The 21,395-nt window shown below is 32.8% G+C and overlaps 1 protein-coding gene across 1 annotated transcript; it reads right to left on the bottom strand.

Moving 5' to 3' along the window:
* Positions 1–5,996: 5,996 nt before the first annotated feature.
* Positions 5,997–20,806, bottom strand: LOC101221465 (TBC1 domain family member 8B). Its single transcript, XM_004143552.3, has 18 exons — positions 20,496–20,806; positions 19,709–19,778; positions 18,946–19,569; positions 18,675–18,857; positions 18,488–18,601; positions 17,983–18,041; positions 17,606–17,672; positions 17,426–17,477; positions 17,220–17,312; positions 16,935–17,018; positions 16,417–16,826; positions 15,649–15,710; positions 14,607–14,676; positions 14,135–14,215; positions 13,950–14,051; positions 11,157–11,299; positions 10,472–10,589; positions 5,997–6,418 (listed from the first exon to the last, which is right to left on the bottom strand). The coding sequence occupies exons 1-18, from the start codon at positions 20,546–20,548 to the stop codon at positions 6,293–6,295; spliced, it is 2,511 nt and encodes an 836-aa protein (XP_004143600.1). The 5' UTR covers positions 20,549–20,806; the 3' UTR covers positions 5,997–6,292.
* Between the last annotated feature and the right edge of the window lie 589 nt (positions 20,807–21,395).

Genomic DNA, 21,395 nt, shown 5'->3' on the forward strand with positions numbered 1-21,395 from the left:
AAAAACAACTTTAACAACTTGTTTTTGTTTTTGAAATTTGATTAAGAATTCAACTGTTGTATAAGAAAGACGTAAAATCACTTTAAAAGGATGGAAAAGAAATAGGTTTAGCTTTCAAAGACCAGAGACCAAAAAATGAAGATCTTAATTAACTTTTTATTTACTCAACCCATGTAAATAACTCAACAATTCTATTCTGATTTTTATGTGTGACATAGTTTGATTCAGAAGACAACAAACTTGAGCTTTGAGAGATACTTTGTGAGACCTATCTCCTTTGTCTGACTACCATTGATTTCTCTTCGACCTTCTCTTTTTGATATTCTACTTTCGAGTGAAGAAAATTTAATTATCATTGTGATAAAAAAAAGACGGTTATTGTTGTGTATCAACTTAGACGTCCACATTTAGTTTTTTTTTTTTCCACCTAACAACGTCAAGTTCAATAACACTATGTCCCCATACAAACAATTGTTCCTCGTGTAAACAATGATCATCGTCATCTAGCTTCACAAAACATTCATCAAACACTTTAGACGTGGAATAGTACTAAGACAACTAGCGTCAACATAGTTTTGAGTCAATCCATTTTAAATGAACAATTCAATATCAAACCATAGTTTACAAATCATAGAATTCATTTCTTAGTTAAGACACAATTCCTTATACTTCTAAGATTATAATTAAGAAATTACGAGAAATCAAACATAATAATAACAATAAAAAATTCTATATATCAAAATTATTAACATACTATTCAAACCTTTAATCTAATTTTTAAAATAGTTTAAATTAAGTATTTTTAAGTTATCATATTAAATATTTTTAAAAAATAATAATTTTTTTTATTTTTATAAAAAGATGGAGAACTATAATTGTTGACATTAATAAAGTTATCTAAACCATATGTTCACAACCCATAACAAGTAATGCAAATGCCAAAGCTGTACTTTTGACTTTGATTTTTTTTTTAAATTATAAAAAAAGACTTTAATTTAATAATGACAATAATAATAATAATAATAATAATAATAATAATATACATTATTTTAAAAAATAAAAAATAAAGAGAGCATAATTAATATGTTTATTGAGGGTAAGGAGAATTATTGAAATTACCACTACACATATAGGATTGGATCTCAAAAGACATGTCATGCTCTCTTTCTTAGTTCATTATTTGAAAAAGACTAACAAATGGTGGCCACATACCCATTTGTTCTTTTTTTAACTAAATTACAAATTTTCATCATTCTTCCTTTCAACTTTATATGTTCAATCAATTGTTTTTATTTTAATTCAAACTTTTAACTTTAAAAAAAATGTCTAATAGATTTGTAAACTATCAATTTTTTTTCTTTTCTTGTACAAGTGCATCTCTTAGTTAGAGATAGATTGTTGATTTATTTAATTAGTATTTTTTAACTAAAAGATACTTACAAATTTATTCGAAACAAAGTTAGAATTTTAACGGGTTTATTAAACACAAGAATATATAAACTATGGATTTTGTTTGCAATAAATCTATAGTTGTTTAAGGTTCAATTCTGTGTATAATAGGTTTTTGATTTATTTGACGTTTTTTTTTTAAAGAGAATACTTGAAATGTTATTGGAAACAAAATTCAAATTTTAATAAATTTTATGTTTGATAGATTTGTTAATCTTTAAGTTTTTATAGGTAATAAAATAATCTCCATCATAATCATATGAAAATCGGATAAAAATTAAGCGTTTTTTTATTATTATGTAATGAGAATGATAACATAGACTTTTTCGTCCAGCTAGAATCATAAACTGTTCTCAATATAGAAAAATTGTTTTTGAAAAAAAAACAATAAAAAAATAAGACGTTTTATTCTCCAAGGTTTTTATGAAAGATCAGACTCTCAATTTTAATATAATCAAAACTTCGTGCAACATTCATTTGGTTTGAAAAGAAAAAAAAAATAGCTACCATCGACGTAACACTTATCTTGATTTACCTTATCTGATTATCAAAAAATAATTATATAGAAATGAAATCAAACCAAAACATTTTGCTAGTTTGCTTACATTATCTTCAACCAACAATACTAAAATCTTCCTAGCTTTTTTTAGTCTTCCACCTCCCAATTTTCTTCTACCTCCATTTTCTTCGTGTTGTTGTTGCATGTCGGTCGCCAATCATGTGTTTAAGTAAAAGGTAATGAGTTTGTCAAAAAGCTGAAATTTAAAAGGTCATTGGAGCGTCGAGTTGATAGATTTTCTCAAGAAATGTAGCTTTATTGGATCAATCAATTTTTGCATTAGCTAAATCTATATATATATATATATATATATATATATATATATTTACCATAAAAAGAGGCATTAGAGCAAGAGTATGAAACATGAATTTTGAGCATTGAATATGTGAATATTCTCTAAAAAGGATAAGAGAGATCAAGAAAAAGGAGACCAACGAGTACAAAGAAAAGAAAGAGAGTGAAATTCTAATCTAACGTTAATTTCGACATATTTCATTTGACTTCAATCATCGATACAAAACTCCTAAGTGTTCAATCATACATTTTATAAAAAAACGTTTTTTTATTTATATAACTAGAATAAAATGTCCAACGATGGATCTACATAAAAAATACATTGAACCTTACATTAATCGTATTTAATTAGTTTGTACTTTAGTGATTTACAAAATAGTGTATAAAAAAATGAACATAAAAAAGATGTAGCAGGTAGGACAAAAACCAAACCCCATATAACAAACAAGTTATTTGTTAGATTAGATTACCTAATCTCCAAATTTAATAATAAACCTAATCTAAACCCTAAGAAAACATTACTAATAAAGTAATATGATTTGGTAGGGTTGGAAGGAAGCTGGCCTTGGATATAGTCCTAAAATTGCCTATACAATAATACAAAATATATCACTTATTAATTAATATTCTTTAACTACACCACTTTACATTAAATTAATGCCTTATTAATTATTTTTCTCTTTAATAATACATATTTTAATTACAAACTATGTGTTTGACAGATCCTATACGTTATTATTACACACTCCTACCACATTTTATAGCTATACTAAATACAAAATTCAAAATTTGTGTTTCATGTAAAAAAAAATGAATATGTCAAAATAGATAACTTTTGAGTTCTTTATTAACCTATATTTATTTTATATTTGTTATCAACTTTGTTGTAATGTTTTTGAAAATCAAATTAAAATTTAAATTGAACTAAAAAGATTAATTATCCGTTTGAATTGAACTAAAAAAATATTTTTCAACAAATCTCATTTTTACTCGTTTCTAAAAATTATTTTAAATAGATTTAAAAATCTATTTCGAGGAAAATCTAAACAATTTACTTTTTTTCAAAATAACTTCTATTCTAAATTAAATACTTTATTATTTTCAAAAGTTGGTTTTACTTTTCAATTTTGGTTTATAATTCAACTTTTACTTTAAAAAAAATGAGAATAATGGTAAGAGGTTGAGAAAAAAAATTAATATTAAAAATTAGATAGTAAGTTAATAGGTAAATTTTAAAGTTTTTATTTTTCAACTAATTTAATATAATTTACACATCATCAAATAACTATTGTTCATGTTAGTACTTAACGGTCTAATAAGTATTATGTTAAGTTAAAGTTAATTTAAGGACACCGTTTAGAAGCGTGGAGGCTAAAATGTCTATTTTGAAATTTCAAATATTAAATAGATATAAAACTTAAATTTGAGAAACTAACCTTTTACGCTAAACTTCTTTTTAAAATACAAAATTGAAAGTTCGAAAATGGACAAAAACCATAAAGTTTGCAATAAAATGGTCCCAAAGTTGCGAACCAATTTACTATTGTACAAGAGATGGCCTTTAACTCAAGGTCGTCTATAGATTTATGGCATAGGCTATATTATTTATTAGCCACGCAAGCATCAAATGGCACAGCCAACTGTTGCCAAACCTCCACAATTAGGCAATGAACAGTGTCTCACATGTTCATTCAAAAGTTTAGTTCAAATCTATGATGAGAATATCTCAATTTATAAAATGAAAATACTTCGATATATTGGCGATATATTCGTAAAATCACATGTTCGACAAAGATATATATAAGAGAATGAAAACTTTTTTTTCCTTGAAATTTGACGATATTTCTTCGACGTATCATTTTGAGATAATATCTTTCGTAGGTCAAGAAAAATGGGAATATTTTATGGATATATGACATGTTCGAGTTTTTCTAATGTGTTACATTTGTCAATATTATTCTTATAATGGTTATAGTTATTCAAGTGATTATGGTTTATGCGGTTATAGCGATGGGTTCAACATATTGATCTATACACAAGGATGACTTTCTCGTAAATGTGATGAAACTTAGACTTAAAGTTAGAGCCTTGATATTATTTACATTATTGAGACCGTTCTGATTATTTGAATGAAACATGATTTGGTCCAAAGTATATTCTCGACCTATAGGTAGCATTTGGGGTTGACGATGAGAATCGTGGATGAAATACTTCCAATTATGTTACAATGACTTAGAAGCAATGTTGTTGTGATCAAATCAATTATATTGAGCTAGTATGTCATAGATCATCTTTCTATTATTGAATATTATACTTGACCTTCCCTTGTATCGACTTTATTCATAAAATGTTCAACTCATAATAATTTTGTGATTTTTCATTACCAATCATATTTGACTTCTAATTATTGATTTGTATGGTTAAAGTCATAGTTTATTACTTAAAATAAGTTTTTTCCCTAAAATTCCACTAAAAAAATTGTAATATTTTTTTAATGAATTTTTGTCTTGAAATATTCATCAATGTATACCTGTAAACTTGAGTTACCGTTACACATCAAAATACCTCCATCTCCATATTTATTATTTACAAATTTTCTAGTAAACATATTTTGCTACGTCCTCCATCTCCATCTCCATCTCCATCTCCATCTCTATCTCCATGTTTTTTTATTACACTATATATTTGTTCATAAATATTAGTAAACCCCATGCTATTCATGCTATTTGTTAAATTGATAAACCACAAATAAAGATACTATATAAACAAATTTCGTACTACTGTTTGAAGAAAGAAGAAAAGATGGATGAACGATTAAGAGAGTTTATGCCTTAGAGATCAATGAAATGTGCGTAACCATCTCTGTAAGCGGCAGCTGAATTCTTTCTTAATCTATGAACTAACTTTATGAGAAAATATATGTAATACTAGAAGATTTTTCAGTTCACCAATATTTTAAAAAAATAAGCAAAAATATTAATTAGTCTAAAATAGTAAAAAATTGAAATTAAATTTTGTTATTTTAATTTTGTTCATAAAGACGCATTAAATGTTGTTTCTATTTAATTTTTTGGTTTCAATATTTTTACATTTTTTACCTTTCTTTTTTACTTCCTGGATGTTCATGTCTATCGATTAGTCTAAAATAGTTAAAAATTAAAATTAAGTTTCACCATCACAAATAAAATTTAATTTAAAAAATCACTTTATACAAAAGGTGAAAAAATCTTTAAACCTAGGAGTCGAATGGAAACAAATTTTAATGACAAAATTCAACGTCTAAATGTGCAATGATGTGAGATTTAAAAAACAAATAAAAATTCAACTCAAAATTTAAGGAACAAAAATGTATTTTTTTTTCATAAAATTAATTAAAAAGACAAATTGTTAGTTCGAAATAAAAGAAAAAAGAGGAAATTCTCTAGTCCTAGAATTTTTTCCATTTTGGTATAAACTGACACCAACAAGAACTGAACCTAAGTTTCACTCTCACCCGCTAGCCTCCGAATTATGAGAGGGAGCATTCAATAGGTAAAGTAAAAGAGACATCAACAGAGCAGGCCTTTTATGTAAAGTTGGACAACAACATTATATTAATATTATAAAGTCGTGCAACTTAATTCGTTGATATCGACGCAAGTACGCCTATGGATTTTTGTCAAAAAAAAAGTATAGTTCAAATGACATTTGTACGTGCTAGCAACCAATGACACCATTTTGAAATGTAATACGCCTGGAATAGGCATTTGGAACGGCATAACAAGATTTTTCATACAAAGATTTTACAATTATTATCCCGTAATATAACCAAACAAACAAAGAATCAACCAAAAAATTGGTTCTACCTGATATATATATATTTCTATGCTAATAAACAAAGGTAAACAAATCTTATAAACTATAGTTTGAAGTGGTATATAATAGATACAGAAAATGCTGACTCCAAGATTCATGGTGTATTGAAATTTGTATATATACGAGTACCGAGTTTTACTCGTCGTGGAGGCCATTGGTTTGTTTCTGATCAGCGCCTGAATTTTGTGCCTCTTCTTCAGTAGTTTTTTTCTGGATTGAAGTTTCCTCATCGGTAGACTTGCTTCCTTCATTTGGGTTTCCCTGTGAGGGCACAAAGCAAGCGTTGAAATTAGATCATTAGGTTTGAAGGTAACTAAAGAATAATTGGTTTTCATCGCATTAAGTTGATACATACGAACATACATCTATTATACTAATGTACATTTACAGTTTTAAGTGAAATTGAATAAAATGGTAATTGAAAGAATCAATCAAATTGATAATCCAGCAATGAGACAGCTTGAGTTCAAAGAGCGAGGCCAAACTCCAACAACCTATGCAGAAATTTAATAATCTAAACAGGCAGAAATTTAATAATTTAAATAGACAGAAATTTTCAAGTATCAGACTATAAGGGATATTTATTTTGAGTGGGGTCTCAGTTGTGCACCCCATGACCTATATTTTGAATACGATGAAGTCTGTCAATAATAATAATAACAGTAGTAGTAGTAATAATACTAATAATACTGATAATAATAATAATCATAAGAGAAATAAAAATAATAGCAATAATAAAATACCCTACTGCAGCCAACTCACTGAAAAACTTGATGCCTAATTCACACAACAAAGTCAATATCAGAATGCTAACAAATACAAGAAAGAAAACTGGCGACGGTTAAATTAAGCCATTGAGAATGGTTCCGTTCGAAGAGCATACCAATGAAACTTCGACTCAATTGGCTGATGCTCAGAAATGGAAACCAGTAAAGCATCCTTTCCTCTTTTCTTTTAAAGGAAAAAGATTTCATTGAGAAAAAACGAAAAAATATATGAACATACAAAATAAGCCCAAAGAAAAGAGAGTTTTCTTAACAAAAAGAGGCTCCAACTATGCAAAATAATTTCCTATAGAATAGTTACAAAAGGTATTCAAAATTGGAGCCTAAAAAGCAACATAAAAACATACAAGGGACCAAATTTTCCAAGAATTCCTTTCCACTCTTCTCTAAATACTATACTATTCCGCTCATGGCTCACCCCACAAAACCCATAAAGTTGTCACACTCACCCAGCAAGCCATAAAAAATGGCCTTCCTCCCCCAGGAGGATTGAGCTACTCCTCAATCATAGCACTAACATCTCTATGACGAGCGTACATCATACCAAACAACTAGAGGAAAGAGTCCTAAACACCATCTCTTAAAAGGATTAAGATTATTGCTAAACATCCCTTTCTCAAAGAATTCAGTCATCATGTTTCTTTATACTGATGAAGTTTGAGTAGAAAGCCCGTATAATCCAGGCAAGCATTCTCAAACCGGTACAGTACAGTGCTTTGAAGTGCTGCCGACCATATCAAGACTTAAGTTCATAACTTCATAGTATATACCCTAGATAGTGCTAGTGATTCAGCCATATGGATTTAAAACATAGTTTGATGAATTAGGTGAGACAGGGTCAAGAGGGCAACTAAGAAAACCTTATTTCACGTACTTTTTTACGACTTTTAATCATTTGCATTTTATTTAGTGGATCATATGGTCGTATTCAATTTCCTTGATGTTTCATCACGTTGTGGAAAAGGTTTAAAAAGGCTCTTAACTTGGAAGAAAACTTTTTTTTCCTAAGAATGTTAGACATTGATTTGGTACAATCCAAATTATGTGAAATCTTGCTTTACGTCCTTTCCATCTTTAGGGTCTTGTTTTATATTATATTGTTTGTTATATCCAGTTTTGAGAAATTGTTGGAGGACCTTCGTGGAGAGTGTAAGAGAGTGGAGGCTCTCATCTCAATAATTGGAAGGTCGTGTCGGTGTCTAGGACTAGAACAAGTAGGAAAAGGGCTTAAAATAGGTAACTTGGCCCCACATAGATCCTTCATTCAATATTTCACGATAAGGATGCTTCTTTGGCAAGCCGTTTTTATGGCACCTTTGCAAGAACCAGGACCATTGATGAAGGTGTAAAGAGTGTTGGTTAGACGTTTGAAATATTATGTCTTAACTCCCAACTTCTATTTTGGTGCATTTTAGTATTCTCATGATTTCCACTTTTCCATACTTATCTGTTAAGTCATTAATGGAATGAAGAAGCTGACAAGGGGCTTTATCTGGAGCAGGTAGTAAGAGATCAAAGCAGACATTTGGCTAAATGGAGGAGTGGTCCCTCCTTCCCCTTCATTATGATGGCCTTGGGACTGGCTTCTTCAAGCAGAGAAACAAAATCTTCCTCAAGTGGTTGGGTTATGAAGATATGGAGATGTATTCAATAGGCCAAAGCATCGTGGAGAAGAGTATTCGCAATATTGCATCATTTTTGTTTCTTTCTTCCTTCTTTCCCCTCTAATTGGAGCAGCCTTCACAATCTTTTCTGTAACCACACCACTCACAGCTTCAACCTAGACTAGATCAACTTTTGTAATTTATGTGATTTGGGAAGGAGACACCTTGCTCCCTTTCCCTTTAGGTTTGTTCTATGGTTTTCTTAGGAATGTAGAATCCAACAATACATTAAATATAATCCAATGAGGTATGAATGTTATGGTCTTACCTCTTTGTATTGACAAAAGTGGGAAAAAAAACTGTGATATAAGAAGTTTATTTTTATTGGAGATTCTTGATTACATCGTATGATTTAATTTCTCTCCCCCTTTTATCCTGACTGTATATATACAGATCCTTTTTTCATATATACACTTTTAGGGTTTCTAACTCAATGGTAGAACACTCAGACTACCAAATGCAGCTATCTATTTTTACACACTTGTATGAAGTGCCAGATTCAAACATGCCTAGGGAACCACAAAGCAAAGAACGACCAAGCAAAGCTTGGGCATAGGCCATGGCACAACTTTACAGAGAATAGCACCTTCATTTTCAAGTGTTTTAACTTTGAAGTAGCAAATGACCTCAAGGATCCGTTAATGGGAGGACTTTTTGGATGTACAGCTCCCTAATCACAAAGTCTGATATTTACATCCTACAGAAATTTGCACTTTTTTGGAGGACGTTTGGAACCTTCCTCATCATAGATTGATTTTATTTTAATAGTCAAAAGATGTCTTTCATTGAGAAAAAATGAAAAAGTACAAGTATGACTTATGGAAAAGAGAAGCCTAACGATTGAGGGTTGGACATTAGAAGAGGTCTTTTTTACAAAGAGAATGGCAGCTGAGACACCCTTGCAGAGAACAAATTTTGTTCAATTATGAGTTCGTCAAGACAAGGAAGGTTGGTCTGTTCATCTCTCGGATCTATTCACCTAAATCAGCTTTCCTCAAGCTTACAGAGACCTCACCAAAGCTTGTCCCTAAGAAGATTAAGATGTTTCTATGGTCCCTTGCCTTCAGTTTGAGACCTCTAAAGAAGAATCGCCAGAGTGCATTTTCCTTCAATGTTGGTTTGCTAACAAGGCCAGGTCCTTCATTTTGAGTGCACTTTAGCATATCCTTAGCTCTAAGAATTGCCTAGATTCGTTGATGACTGGCTATCAGAAGCCCCCACAAGCTGGTGATTTAAGGGCAACGGGAATAAGATAGTATTTTTTAAAAATAATAATAAATAGTAAAGCTCTTAAATTATTTCTTAATAGTATATACTATACTATATAGTAAGAATCTTCATGTAGAACTCCCAGCACATAAAATTATTTTGTAATGCTAGATCAACCTTGACCAGAAGGCTCTTCATCTCTCATCCATAGTGAAGTATTTAATAATCAACATAGAATCCTTTTTTGTAAATATAAGCTGGCAGTGTGTGTTGGTGGTGGCCTGTGTTTCACTTTTCTCAACGAAAGCCATTTATGAGAGAGAAAATTTGTGAATGGAGTTCCAGAATTGCAAATTAACAATTCTACGTCCAAAAATTATTTACTTAATCTTAAAAGATAAGCATATTTCTAATATTTAATTGAACATTTAATACAAATATATCCTATTTATTCAGGATATAAATTTATGGATGAGATTAATTAAGAGGTCGTATTAAATATGGAAATATTATTAGAGAGAATTTTAATCAAATTGCACTTTTTACAAGTTCAGAACTTTGGAGTAAATCAAAAAAAGATACTTCAAGAAGCAAATATTAGAATGAGCAGAAAAAATAGATCTTTATATAAAAGTAAAAAGAAATTAGGCGGTAACCTTGTTTTTATCACGCCAGCCAAACCCAAATGGTCGACCAAGCAAACCTATTTTTCTTGAAGGGAAGTCTTGTGCAGACTCTTGACTGCTCCTTAAAGAAGACTCCGAAGGCAATGATCTGAGAAAAATAAAGCCTCGTTTAAACTTAATAATGCAAATTTGATTTACAGAAGAAACGTGAGTCAAAAATAAATAAGATAACAAGCTCGCCCCACAAATCTTAGTGCGTATTTTACAAAAGAACACTTGCTTTTCTGCCATGTTTTTCCTCTTATCATTCTCCTAACCCAAAATTATCATCACCAACTTGTGGAAAGTCTAAATGAGATATATTGATTTAATAATAATTCTGAAGTACACTTGACCACTCTACGAAGAGGAAATTTTGGCGAATCTATAAATTCTAAAACAAACTTACTAGAACTAAAATTTCCGCAAAAAGGAAGAATCCAAAGGCCCAAAATAGATTAGCAACTAAATATTCCAACTTAAACATACTATGGCCATATTTGGATTCACTTTGTGTGCTTAAAAAAGCGTTCCTGAGTGCAGAAAACAAGTATTTTTAAACATGAAAATCAATCTAAACAGGTCCTGAAAAGACTTCCCAATTCACTTTCATTAAATCTGAAGATGAAACCTGCACGGCTGAAGAAATGGATTTAAAAACAAGTTAATTACACACCTAGGAGACTGTACAGAGCGGGGAGATGGTTGTGCTTTGAGTTGGCCAGATTGGTACTGCAAAGTTGCCTCCAACATTGATTCTGCCATAACTGCTCTTTTCTCCATTTCACCAAGTGCGCTAGTAGCTTGTTCATACTTTTCCTGCACAAATAAAGTTGTTGTAGCATAAGATCAGCACCAGCAATTAATACAATTACTCATACCCAGAGTTGGCGACCTACATTTTTAAATTTTAAACAAATACTATTCGTAGTAGACATTATCTAAGTATAATAAAAAGATGACATTGGTAATACTATAACCTCAGGATGAATGCTTCTTTTTTCTTTTTTCTTTTTAACAAGAAACATTTCATTGATCGATGAAAAGGAGGCTTATGCCCTTAATTTGTCAAGGCTTGTATGTCATATAAGCAATTGGTTATAACCAAACAATAATCAAACCTATAGTTCATACTTCATGGCTTCTAAATGGAATTAAATCCTTCCGTGATTGTTCATTCTACTTTCTTTTTCTTGCGAGGAAAATATCCCTTGCAAGTGGTTAAAAATTTTCGAACTTTTTTAAAATAGAAATTTCCACAACTTTTGAACTTCATTTAGGTCTTAGAACTAAAACTATCCTCATTTTCATCAACATCCAAGATGAGGAAGTCATCCATGTGCCATCCCATTAGATTGTGTTGCAGGAGCTGTCCCAGACTTACCTGGAATTTCCCATGGGCTATAATCTTGGATCTGTTGCCTCTGAGTCTCAGGTACTGACAGAAGTTCTTGTAAACATGTGGAAGGCTGGAAAGCAGAAAGGAAACTTTATCTGGATGGTGGCTTAAAGACACGGCTAATGTGCTATGAATTAACCTGTCAAGGGTCATCCATTGGCTGACTTGGAAGAAAGAATCTTGGGAGTTTTCATATCATTGGAAACATCTCTATGAACTGGAATTCAAACATGCATGAAAATATCTTCATTTTTCCCCTTAATATACACTTCTCTAGTATTCTCTAAAGCCTTCAAATCAATAAACAACAATGTGTTTTCATGAGTATCTAGGTGAACTTACATGCGCCTCAATTGTTCTCACAATTGACCTACTGACCAATCGACAACCAAATGACCAATTGACCTACTGCATTTCTTGCCAATACAATTGATGGAATCCACAGAATGAACCTTCATATAATCCTCTCTGCAATAGTGCAAGAAAGGGGGATAGCTGCTCCTCCCTTTTCCATTTGCTTGTAAATTCTGAATGAGAATCCTCAACTCTTTCAAGAAACAATGTTATATGTGAAGCTTTGAAAGTGGTTTAAGAATGGGAGCAAAAGTAAAGTCCCCTAGTGAAGGTACTTTTGGGTAGGGAGAGGGCATGATAATTCAAGATATCTCCAAGGATAGGGCAGAATTTATGGAGATGGTCCATTTAAGCCACCAGGGTGATCAAATGACATCAGAGAATGTATGGACCTTCATCGTTACAGCTTTCCTTATCTATCACACTTTTGAAGACAGACAGATTTCACTCCATTTTTTTTTCTTTTAAAACAATCCATCTGACCTTACAATATTTCGGTGTCAAGAAAACTCGTAAGAAATTAATTCCTAGTAGGTGGCCACCGTACTCATGACCTTACCTCTTAGTTATTTAATGAGTTTGTCTTCTTTTTACCACTAGGCAACTCATGATGGTTATTTCACTCACTTCTTTGATCACCAACTGTAAACATATCTAACATGGTGGTAAATTCACCCCTTATTTTGTGATTACAACCTTACATCACTCATATCACAATGGAATAGAATTAAGTACTCCCACACAACATTCTTGCCCTTTTGTAATTTCATACTATCAATGAAATTCCGACTGAATGTTTCTCATTTAAAAATAAATAATGAACAAGGATACTAAATCTTATGAGATTTCTAACAGCCAGTGTTTTTTAAAGCTCAAGCCAAGGCGCAATAAAGCGCAACACTCTTACGGGGCTTAAGCGCAAGGCTCAAAAAAAAAGTGAGCTTTTATGTGAGGCGCACTATATATAAAAGTACTACATTAAGAAGAGAAACCATAGTTGAAGTGGAATATGAAAGGAAAAAAATGACCCCTAAACACCAGAAATTTTGCTTTTAGGCTTTGTAAATTTGATTGTTTTAGTTAATAAAAAAGAACCCTACTAATTATTACTATTTTTTAAAAATAATGGAAAATCCTAAAGGCACAAGGCTTTGTACCTTGGGTCTTCACAAAATGTACATCTTATTTTGTGAGCCTAGCTTTAACAAGGCGAGGAGCAAAACCAGGGCTGCGTCTAGGACACCTAAGAGGGATTTTTAAAAACACTGCTAAGGACAAAGTGATGTGAGTTTGCTCAGACACACCCAAGTATCTAAAAGCATACCCAAAAAAAATAATTAAAAGAGATTCAATTTTATGAATATTCTAGAGATAATAAAAAAGTTGAAGGTGATATTGCAAGGAAAAGATATCTACTTTTTTGGTTCTCCATTTGTAATCTCCTGAGTTGTCTTCTTTTATTTTTGGGCTCCTTTGTATCTATCTCATGGTTATTCCTCTAGATTTTTTTTGGATTATTTCATTCATCAATGTAATGTTTCTTATCCAAAAACACACACACACGCACACCACAAGGACAGAATCTTCTATTACAAAAATACACATTGGATAGGGACGATCTGCCTGATACTCAAAAGGACTGTCTTTTCCTTTTTTTTCCCTCTAAAAGAGAAATTAGAAAGATTGCATAAAATAAACCGATTAACAAAAGATAACCTGAAGCATTTGAGCTGCATATCTTTGTGCTGCAGAATCCTGCTCAGCAAATCTTCGAGCATCTTCAGTGAGTCTTTGCTCTTGTTCCACCCGCATCAAGACCTAAACCAAACCATAAATCATCATAAATGAAGACAGATAATCAAAACTACAGAGAGAGAGAGAAGAATTATAATGAAAGAAACCTGAAGCATTGCAGTTTCCTGTTCCTGTTTATCGGCAAGAGCCTGTTGAAGCTCAGCAGCCTCCTGTTCCAACTGCTCAACCTACACATCGATGCAGTTCCTCAAACAAATAGTTCTTTCAGCAATGTCTATCTTAAAGTAATGTTTGGGAATTTTCTCTGGATCATGATCATGCTCAAATAAAACCATTCTAAAATAAGTTTTTAGAAAATGTCTGTTTCCTTTTTACTTGGAGAACTAGTGGGAAATATGTAATTTGGACAAATGATTCAAGAGAAAACCAGCAGAACTGCGAAATTAGTGCTGTAACGAGTTATCCATAAGTAAATAGAAGTTAATGCCTATATTCATGAAAGAAGGTTGTTCACCAAAAAGGTTGAAGATTAATACAAAAATCTTCAGTCAACAGCATGAGATGCTTAACAAGGTGGAGAAAGAAAGGAACTCAAGTCTTAAGGTATTTTTAATATACCCTAGCACTCAATTGCCGACGATTATCCTGCTTAACCATCTCCATCAAAGCAGTCTCCAGCTCTTCTGCTCTGATAACAAATACAGGAAGGACATGAATCATTATAGAAATAAGTGATATAACAGAATGAGTGTAAGGGTGGCCAATATAACTGTAACCTATAGAAAACCTGTAAAACAGTATTCTGAACACCACTGCTCCATAAAGAACAAGATATCATTCTATTTACTTTCAGGATCTTTTTCATTTCTAAACTACCCTTGATCATTTGTGTTGATTCTGTTGAACACCTCTCATCTTAAGGATCATGAGGCAAGGCTTTTTCTTCATTAGTGAGCAATATTCACAAAGTAAAACTCAATTCTTTTAGTAACTAGAGCACTTGATGGAAGGACATCAAAGGTTCTCCACATGCAGATATATTTGGTAATGCATTTTTCTCAAACGGAGACAAGAAATTAATATTTGGTAATGCTTTACCATTTTATAGAAAGGAAGATAAAGATGTATAAAAGGTTGTGATCCATACAGCTTGAAGAGGGCTCTTCACTCACTTAGCTTCACACCTAGGTATGTCCACGTGTAGCAATGCACTTTTTTTCACCAATTTCTTTCCGTACATACACTCTCTCATTAATATCCAACACTTCTTCATCACTCCATCTTCTATTAACAAGATACTTTCTCTCAATAATTATTCTCTCTACATATTTCTTGCTTGTGTTATACTAGTAAGCATTCACGAGCAATGCATACTTCAGGGTCTTTTTCTATTTTACAGTTGACATTTTTATTCTAATTGAATTAACTTGAAAAGAAGAAGCTTGTGCTAAAGCCATGACATTGTTCGTTGTTGGTTTAGAAAAACTACGTATGACTTAAAACTAATAATCACCCATCACATAGAACAAATTTTCAATCATGTTTGCGTCATTACCACCATAAATCACCACGGAGCATCAAGCATTGCAATTGAATCATCAAGAAAGATGTGTGAACATAAACTAGCCACAAAAGCCTAAATTAAATAAAGAATATCTACCTTAAAATAGCAGATCGCTTCTCCTCCAACAATTTACACAACTCAACCTTCAACCACACTACCTGCATGTTGTTGGCAAAAGTTCAAACCACATATCAGTGTAAGCTTATCTGTGGAAATAAAATCATGGAAACCTTCTCAAATTACTGATTCTGCATATATATCTATATATATGATGGAATGAACACGTGGAATCAATCCTACAGAAAAATCCAGAACGTTTGACGAACCTCAGCAACTATCTAGCATATATTAGGTTTAGGCTTGATTTCCCTTTTCAGATTATGAGTTAAAAGCCTATATTTTCAACATCTCAATGAATAGAAATAAACAGTACTACAGTAACAATAATAAGTTGAGGAGTCTAAAAGCTGATTGCTTTACCTCTTCCAGTCACTAAACAAAATATGCAAGCATATTAAATTTTAAAATCCGATATCAAATGACCCACATGAAACAGAGTGTACCGGTGTAAGTAATCTTTTAACATAGAAAACCATCATGAAGTTAGAGGGATAGAATCGGATATATGGCTATTATCAATACTTTTTTGAATGAAAAGCAATTTGAAGTGACACTATTATTTTGAATACATCACCATATTCACGTGACACGACTAATTAAAAACCACTGTGCAGTGTAGTGAACATTGATCACTTGGATTACCAACTTTTTTTAAATATAGGATCACCAACTTAAAAACAATGTCATGAAATATTCCTTATAGCCCAGAGAAAAGGCTGAGAAGAAAAGAAAAAATACAAAGACCTGATCTTGAAGGTCGGGAACAGAATCAATCTCATCTTCCCCAGTCAATGAAATAACAATTTCATCAGCATTAGTGGACCCAGACTCTGAGCGCGACAAATCCCCATTTGCTTGTGAACTATTCTTCGTTTGAATTATCATTGATTTTGAATCATGCTTAAAACTATAAAGCTTAGAAGCTAAACCCTGAGAATCCTTCCAAGCCCGAAGCCCCTTAGATCTTTCCTCAATAGCAGTGACAACAGCTGGTCTGTGTTTAGTTCTCAGCTCCCTTAATCGAGTTTCATTAACATTTTGAAAACCCATACAAGCAGTCAATACAAGTTGGCTGCTATCAAATGTTGAGCCAGCAAGTGACTGCAGTAAAGTCACAGCATCTCCAGCGTCCTTTGTAGTAACCAACGCAGGGCCTACAAGTAACTGAGAACCAAATGAAATTTCACGAAGCATAACAATCTACAGTAGAGAAGAGTGCACTTTTTGTATGAACATATAAAGAAATTGCTTTCATCCAGTACCATATAGCTCCATCAGTGCAAGTGCTGTTCTGAAGAGCATAACACGGTTTCCTTCAAAAAGAAGAACATCCCAAACTCGAAGAACTGAAAACAACAGCAAGTTGAAGGCTAAGATGATAGGTGACTTCATGGAGTACCAACATGGTTGATAATGAAAATATAAGCAGCTATCAGCAAGACAGCAAGACAGTAAGATATTGCCCCACCAGGATGTCAGATATATTCAAGTGAAGAGTTCACCAGAAAAAAAGAAAATAATTAAAAAGATACAGCATAAAACCTGACCACTTTCCCATGGCAGCATATTCATAAATATGGATAGGAACCACGGTCCAGTAACCCATGCCACCTGCACTCCCAGGTAATCTAGATGATTGACTGCAGCAGAAAAAGGTTAAAAAATAAATAAAATTAAGCCCCGAGAAGAACCATAAACATAAATCACACTTCTTTGCATTACAAATCAATGAAAAATAAAAGGATATACAAACCCATTTTAGGAAATCTCTCACGCACCAACTCCTCAAATACAAGTTGATCCACCTAATAAAAGGAGGAACCATCAAATTCAATGTAAGAATTCAACCGGCTACAGATTGTAAATTTTGTAGAATAAAGATGAGGGAGAAAACAGATATAAACATAGCCACAAATTTAAATAGACAACATACTTGAGATTCAATCATTTCCTCGGAGTAATACCCATCAAAGTAGTCATCAATAATTCCCATTAACGTCCTAAAAGATTTAGACAAAAATGCAAGTAAATGCAAAATCAATTAGATTGTCATTTAGAGGGATGATATTACAATTTCCGAAAAGCTACAAGTGCAGCACAGTTTATGTATTATATTACTAAAGCAAAGAAAGAATTGCTAAATATACTGCCAAAATTTGCCCACAATTCAGCAGCAAAAAACACTCCGATATTGGTGTAGACCTACTTACTCACCCCACGCCACAAGACAATATAGAGACAACATAAAGAAGTTGAAGTAGCAGATTATGTCAGCCAAATAAAACATATCAAATAAGTATGAACACTTACCAGAAAGCATTTTCTTCAGGCATGAGAAGCAACAATAAGCCAGCAAAGAAATTCATGGCCTGAAGACAGATATAAATTAGAACCATCACAATGTAGCCCAGAGAGAAAGAACATGGAATCAAACATTGTGTATTGACAAAATTCCCAAAACATTTAAGCTGATGACTCCTCTAAAATTGTCTTTCCTATTTGCTTCTTTTAAATGAACACAGAATCAGTTCTTAAAAGTCTACTGTGAATTAGAATAGTAAAGATTATCTCACATTCTCAATGAGAGTCAGTATATCTATTATCTGGTACCTACTCTCTTTCCGACCCTTAAAAAATCATGTTAATTTGTTAATTTTTCAGCACAAACGATGCAATCTGAATATACAAACAAAAAAAGTGAGTATTATTAAGGGTTTAAAATGGCCATGAGTTCCACAGCCGTTTTGACCAGTGCTATACTGCTACGAAAATAAATTTCCAAAATCCCAATGAAATTCAGGTCTTACAGCATTACCTGACAATATCCAACAGAGGGATTATGTCGAGCATATGCAGTTAGCAAACGCCTTAATGCATTTCTACCATCTACATCCAAAGCAGGATGACCAGGAAAGGTGCGAGGCAAATCCTGCATTCAAAAGATGGACAGAATGAGGATTTCAAAAAAGTAAAGTGTAAAGATACTTAAAAGAGGGATTGACCTTTTCAATTTGCCCTTTCCATTTTTCAGTTGTACACATCGAGTCAGAGGATCCTTTGATGTTGCTGTCTGAATGAAAACTATGACTTTCTGTGTTGTTCTCGGAATTTGTATCTGAGGCTAGGAGATCTGTGTAATACTTTTCTACCCTCCTCACTCTAACCCCCACAAAAGCCTGCCAAAGCTGAAAAAAAAGAAGCAATTGAGAATTTGAGTTGACTAAAAAACCTGTTGCTACTTGAAACAATGTAAGATTGAGAGAGAATTGCTACCTCGCCCCGAAGAGCCATTGGCACTCCACCTCTCACAAGGACCTCCAGCTCCTCCCTCCATGGACACGAAGATTCAACAGGCAACAAAAATGCTGGAATACCCACAACAGGGCCATTGACATTGTCACTTGAAGGAGCCTCCTGTGCTGGATCCGACTTCTCCACATCATAAAACTCATCCTCAGATTCCTCCTCAGACACTCCACGAGGTGATTTAGCCTCTTCTATAGCAGAGAGCAACTTTCTGGTTCCGGTGTCATGATTATGATTTGATAAATCTTTCTTTTTCTTTACACGAACACTCATCATATCTTCAATTGCTCGAAGTGATGGTCTGATTTCAGTCCATATCTGGATCTTGTGAGTTTTTGCATCTTTTTCTGATCCATCTTCATTTTTCAAGCCATTTGCATTCTGAGAGACATTATTGTCATCAAAACCTGAATCCTGGCTGTTTAGATCTTCTCTTTTACCATCCTCGTCTATACTAGAATCTATCTCTTCCTTGACAACTTCTACATGCGGTGCCTTTTTATCTGATAACTCATTAATAAGTGGCTGAGCAGACTCTGCTTGACGTTCCAGGAATGAATTCCATCTTTCCGATCTCTCCTCCTCTTCCTCCTAATAAGTTTACATGCACATTTGAATGAGCCCGATACAGTATGCATTTTTGTGACAAATTTTAAAATATAAACAGAAAAAATCCTTTGAGTTCTCAATTTATACATTTCCAGTAGAACAATTGTAAGTGGAATAGAACCTTGTAGATATTGGCATACTCTCGGTATCTTTGTACATGCTGGGGTCTCACAGCAAATCCGTATGCATCCCTGTGTCAATATTAACCAATTTTTCAATGCACAAAAAACGTCAGTACATTCGATAAAAGAAACACCAAACAACCAATTTCCTGATGAATTTACAAAATTGAAACAATTCCAAACTGAGGCTAGCATAAAATAGAAGCAGATACCGCAAAGGTGAACTTCCAAGACTAACCCAGTCTAAGTTACCTGCCATCATCCTCCAACGACGGGCAATTTAGACTAGACAATAACATATTTTGATTTCTGAATGCTGAATTTCACTTTCCATAGCGTTCGATACTAACAAATCAAACTTTCACTTTTCAATTACACGCCTACGTATATTGAATCCCGATACAGACATTAATTACCAAACCAATCCCACTGTTCGAAGCACAACTACTCAAACAAAAGACAGAAGGCACACATTTCTTCACAACTCAAAAGAAAAAAAAAACACAAGCCAAATTTCAAAACCAACCAAAACTAATGCTCGTCAAATCAAACCATAAGGCCAGCTAACCCGATACGATCGGAATATCCGACGGTAGTAACTAACAACATAAACGCGTGTAATGCTGTCAGGGCAACCGAAATCCGTTAGATCAGACATATACGATCTAGGAAAAACCCTACGAACAGATAACTCGACAGATTGATTGTTTGATTCCCTTGGTTTCGGAACACGTGGAGAAACAAGAACCGATACAAGATTTTACAAGAATGAATGAAAGACATTACCTCTTGTGATCAAAAGTGACAATATTATTCGAGGCTTTGCTGGCAGCCCTCATTGGTGAAGATTGAAGTACAGAGAGAGCTTCCCGCGTGGAGAGATCTCGGATTTCGCTTGATTTTCTGCAACTGAATTCAGAGATGGAGAGGGGGAATCGGTGAAGTTGAAGCGAGTGTGTGTGTATGAGAGAGAGAGAAAGAGAGAGTGAGGCACATGGAAATGGGCGAGATTAGCGTTACGCCATTAGCGGAGGTGGCTATGGTAACTTAGCACAGAGTCCAAGATAATGAAGACCAAAACGAAGGCAGAGGCTAATGCAAATGAGAATTATATAACTGCTTGTGGTTTTTTTAATTTAGTTTTTGGATCTCTTTGATTTTTGTGTCCTTTTTGGTAATTTCGCAGTGGCTGGCTGGGACATGGGATGGGAAAAAGATAAAAAGTGCCTTACAGTTATTTTCTTTTGATTTGGACACGTCAGCACGTGAATATTCGGATTCGGGTCGTTCAAGGCATTGGATCGTTCGACCGCACCGCCGACAATTCTCAATTACTCTAATTTAAATTTAATATCTTTTTATTCAATTTAAACCAAATATTATTGGTTAAATATTAGAAGCATTTTTAAAACCCTCTCCAAAAGTAACAAAATAGAAAATTTGTGATAATATTATCTATCTCACACCATTTTTTAAATTATAAAAATAGCAAATTGAAAACCGAATAATCATCTCATATGTCTAATTACTTTTCATATTTACGATATACAAAAATATATATTATGAATAACTTTTTTTTAAATATTTCTTTCATTTCATCCGATGCAATTTTTTATTTTTAAATATAACAAAAGAACTAAAATATTTACAAAAATATAAGTTTCATACTCTATTCATTAATAGACT

The sequence above is a fragment of the Cucumis sativus genome, chromosome 5 (genome assembly GCF_000004075.3).
Source record: "Cucumis sativus cultivar 9930 chromosome 5, Cucumber_9930_V3, whole genome shotgun sequence".
In the NCBI taxonomy this organism is placed as follows: domain Eukaryota; kingdom Viridiplantae; phylum Streptophyta; class Magnoliopsida; order Cucurbitales; family Cucurbitaceae; genus Cucumis; species Cucumis sativus.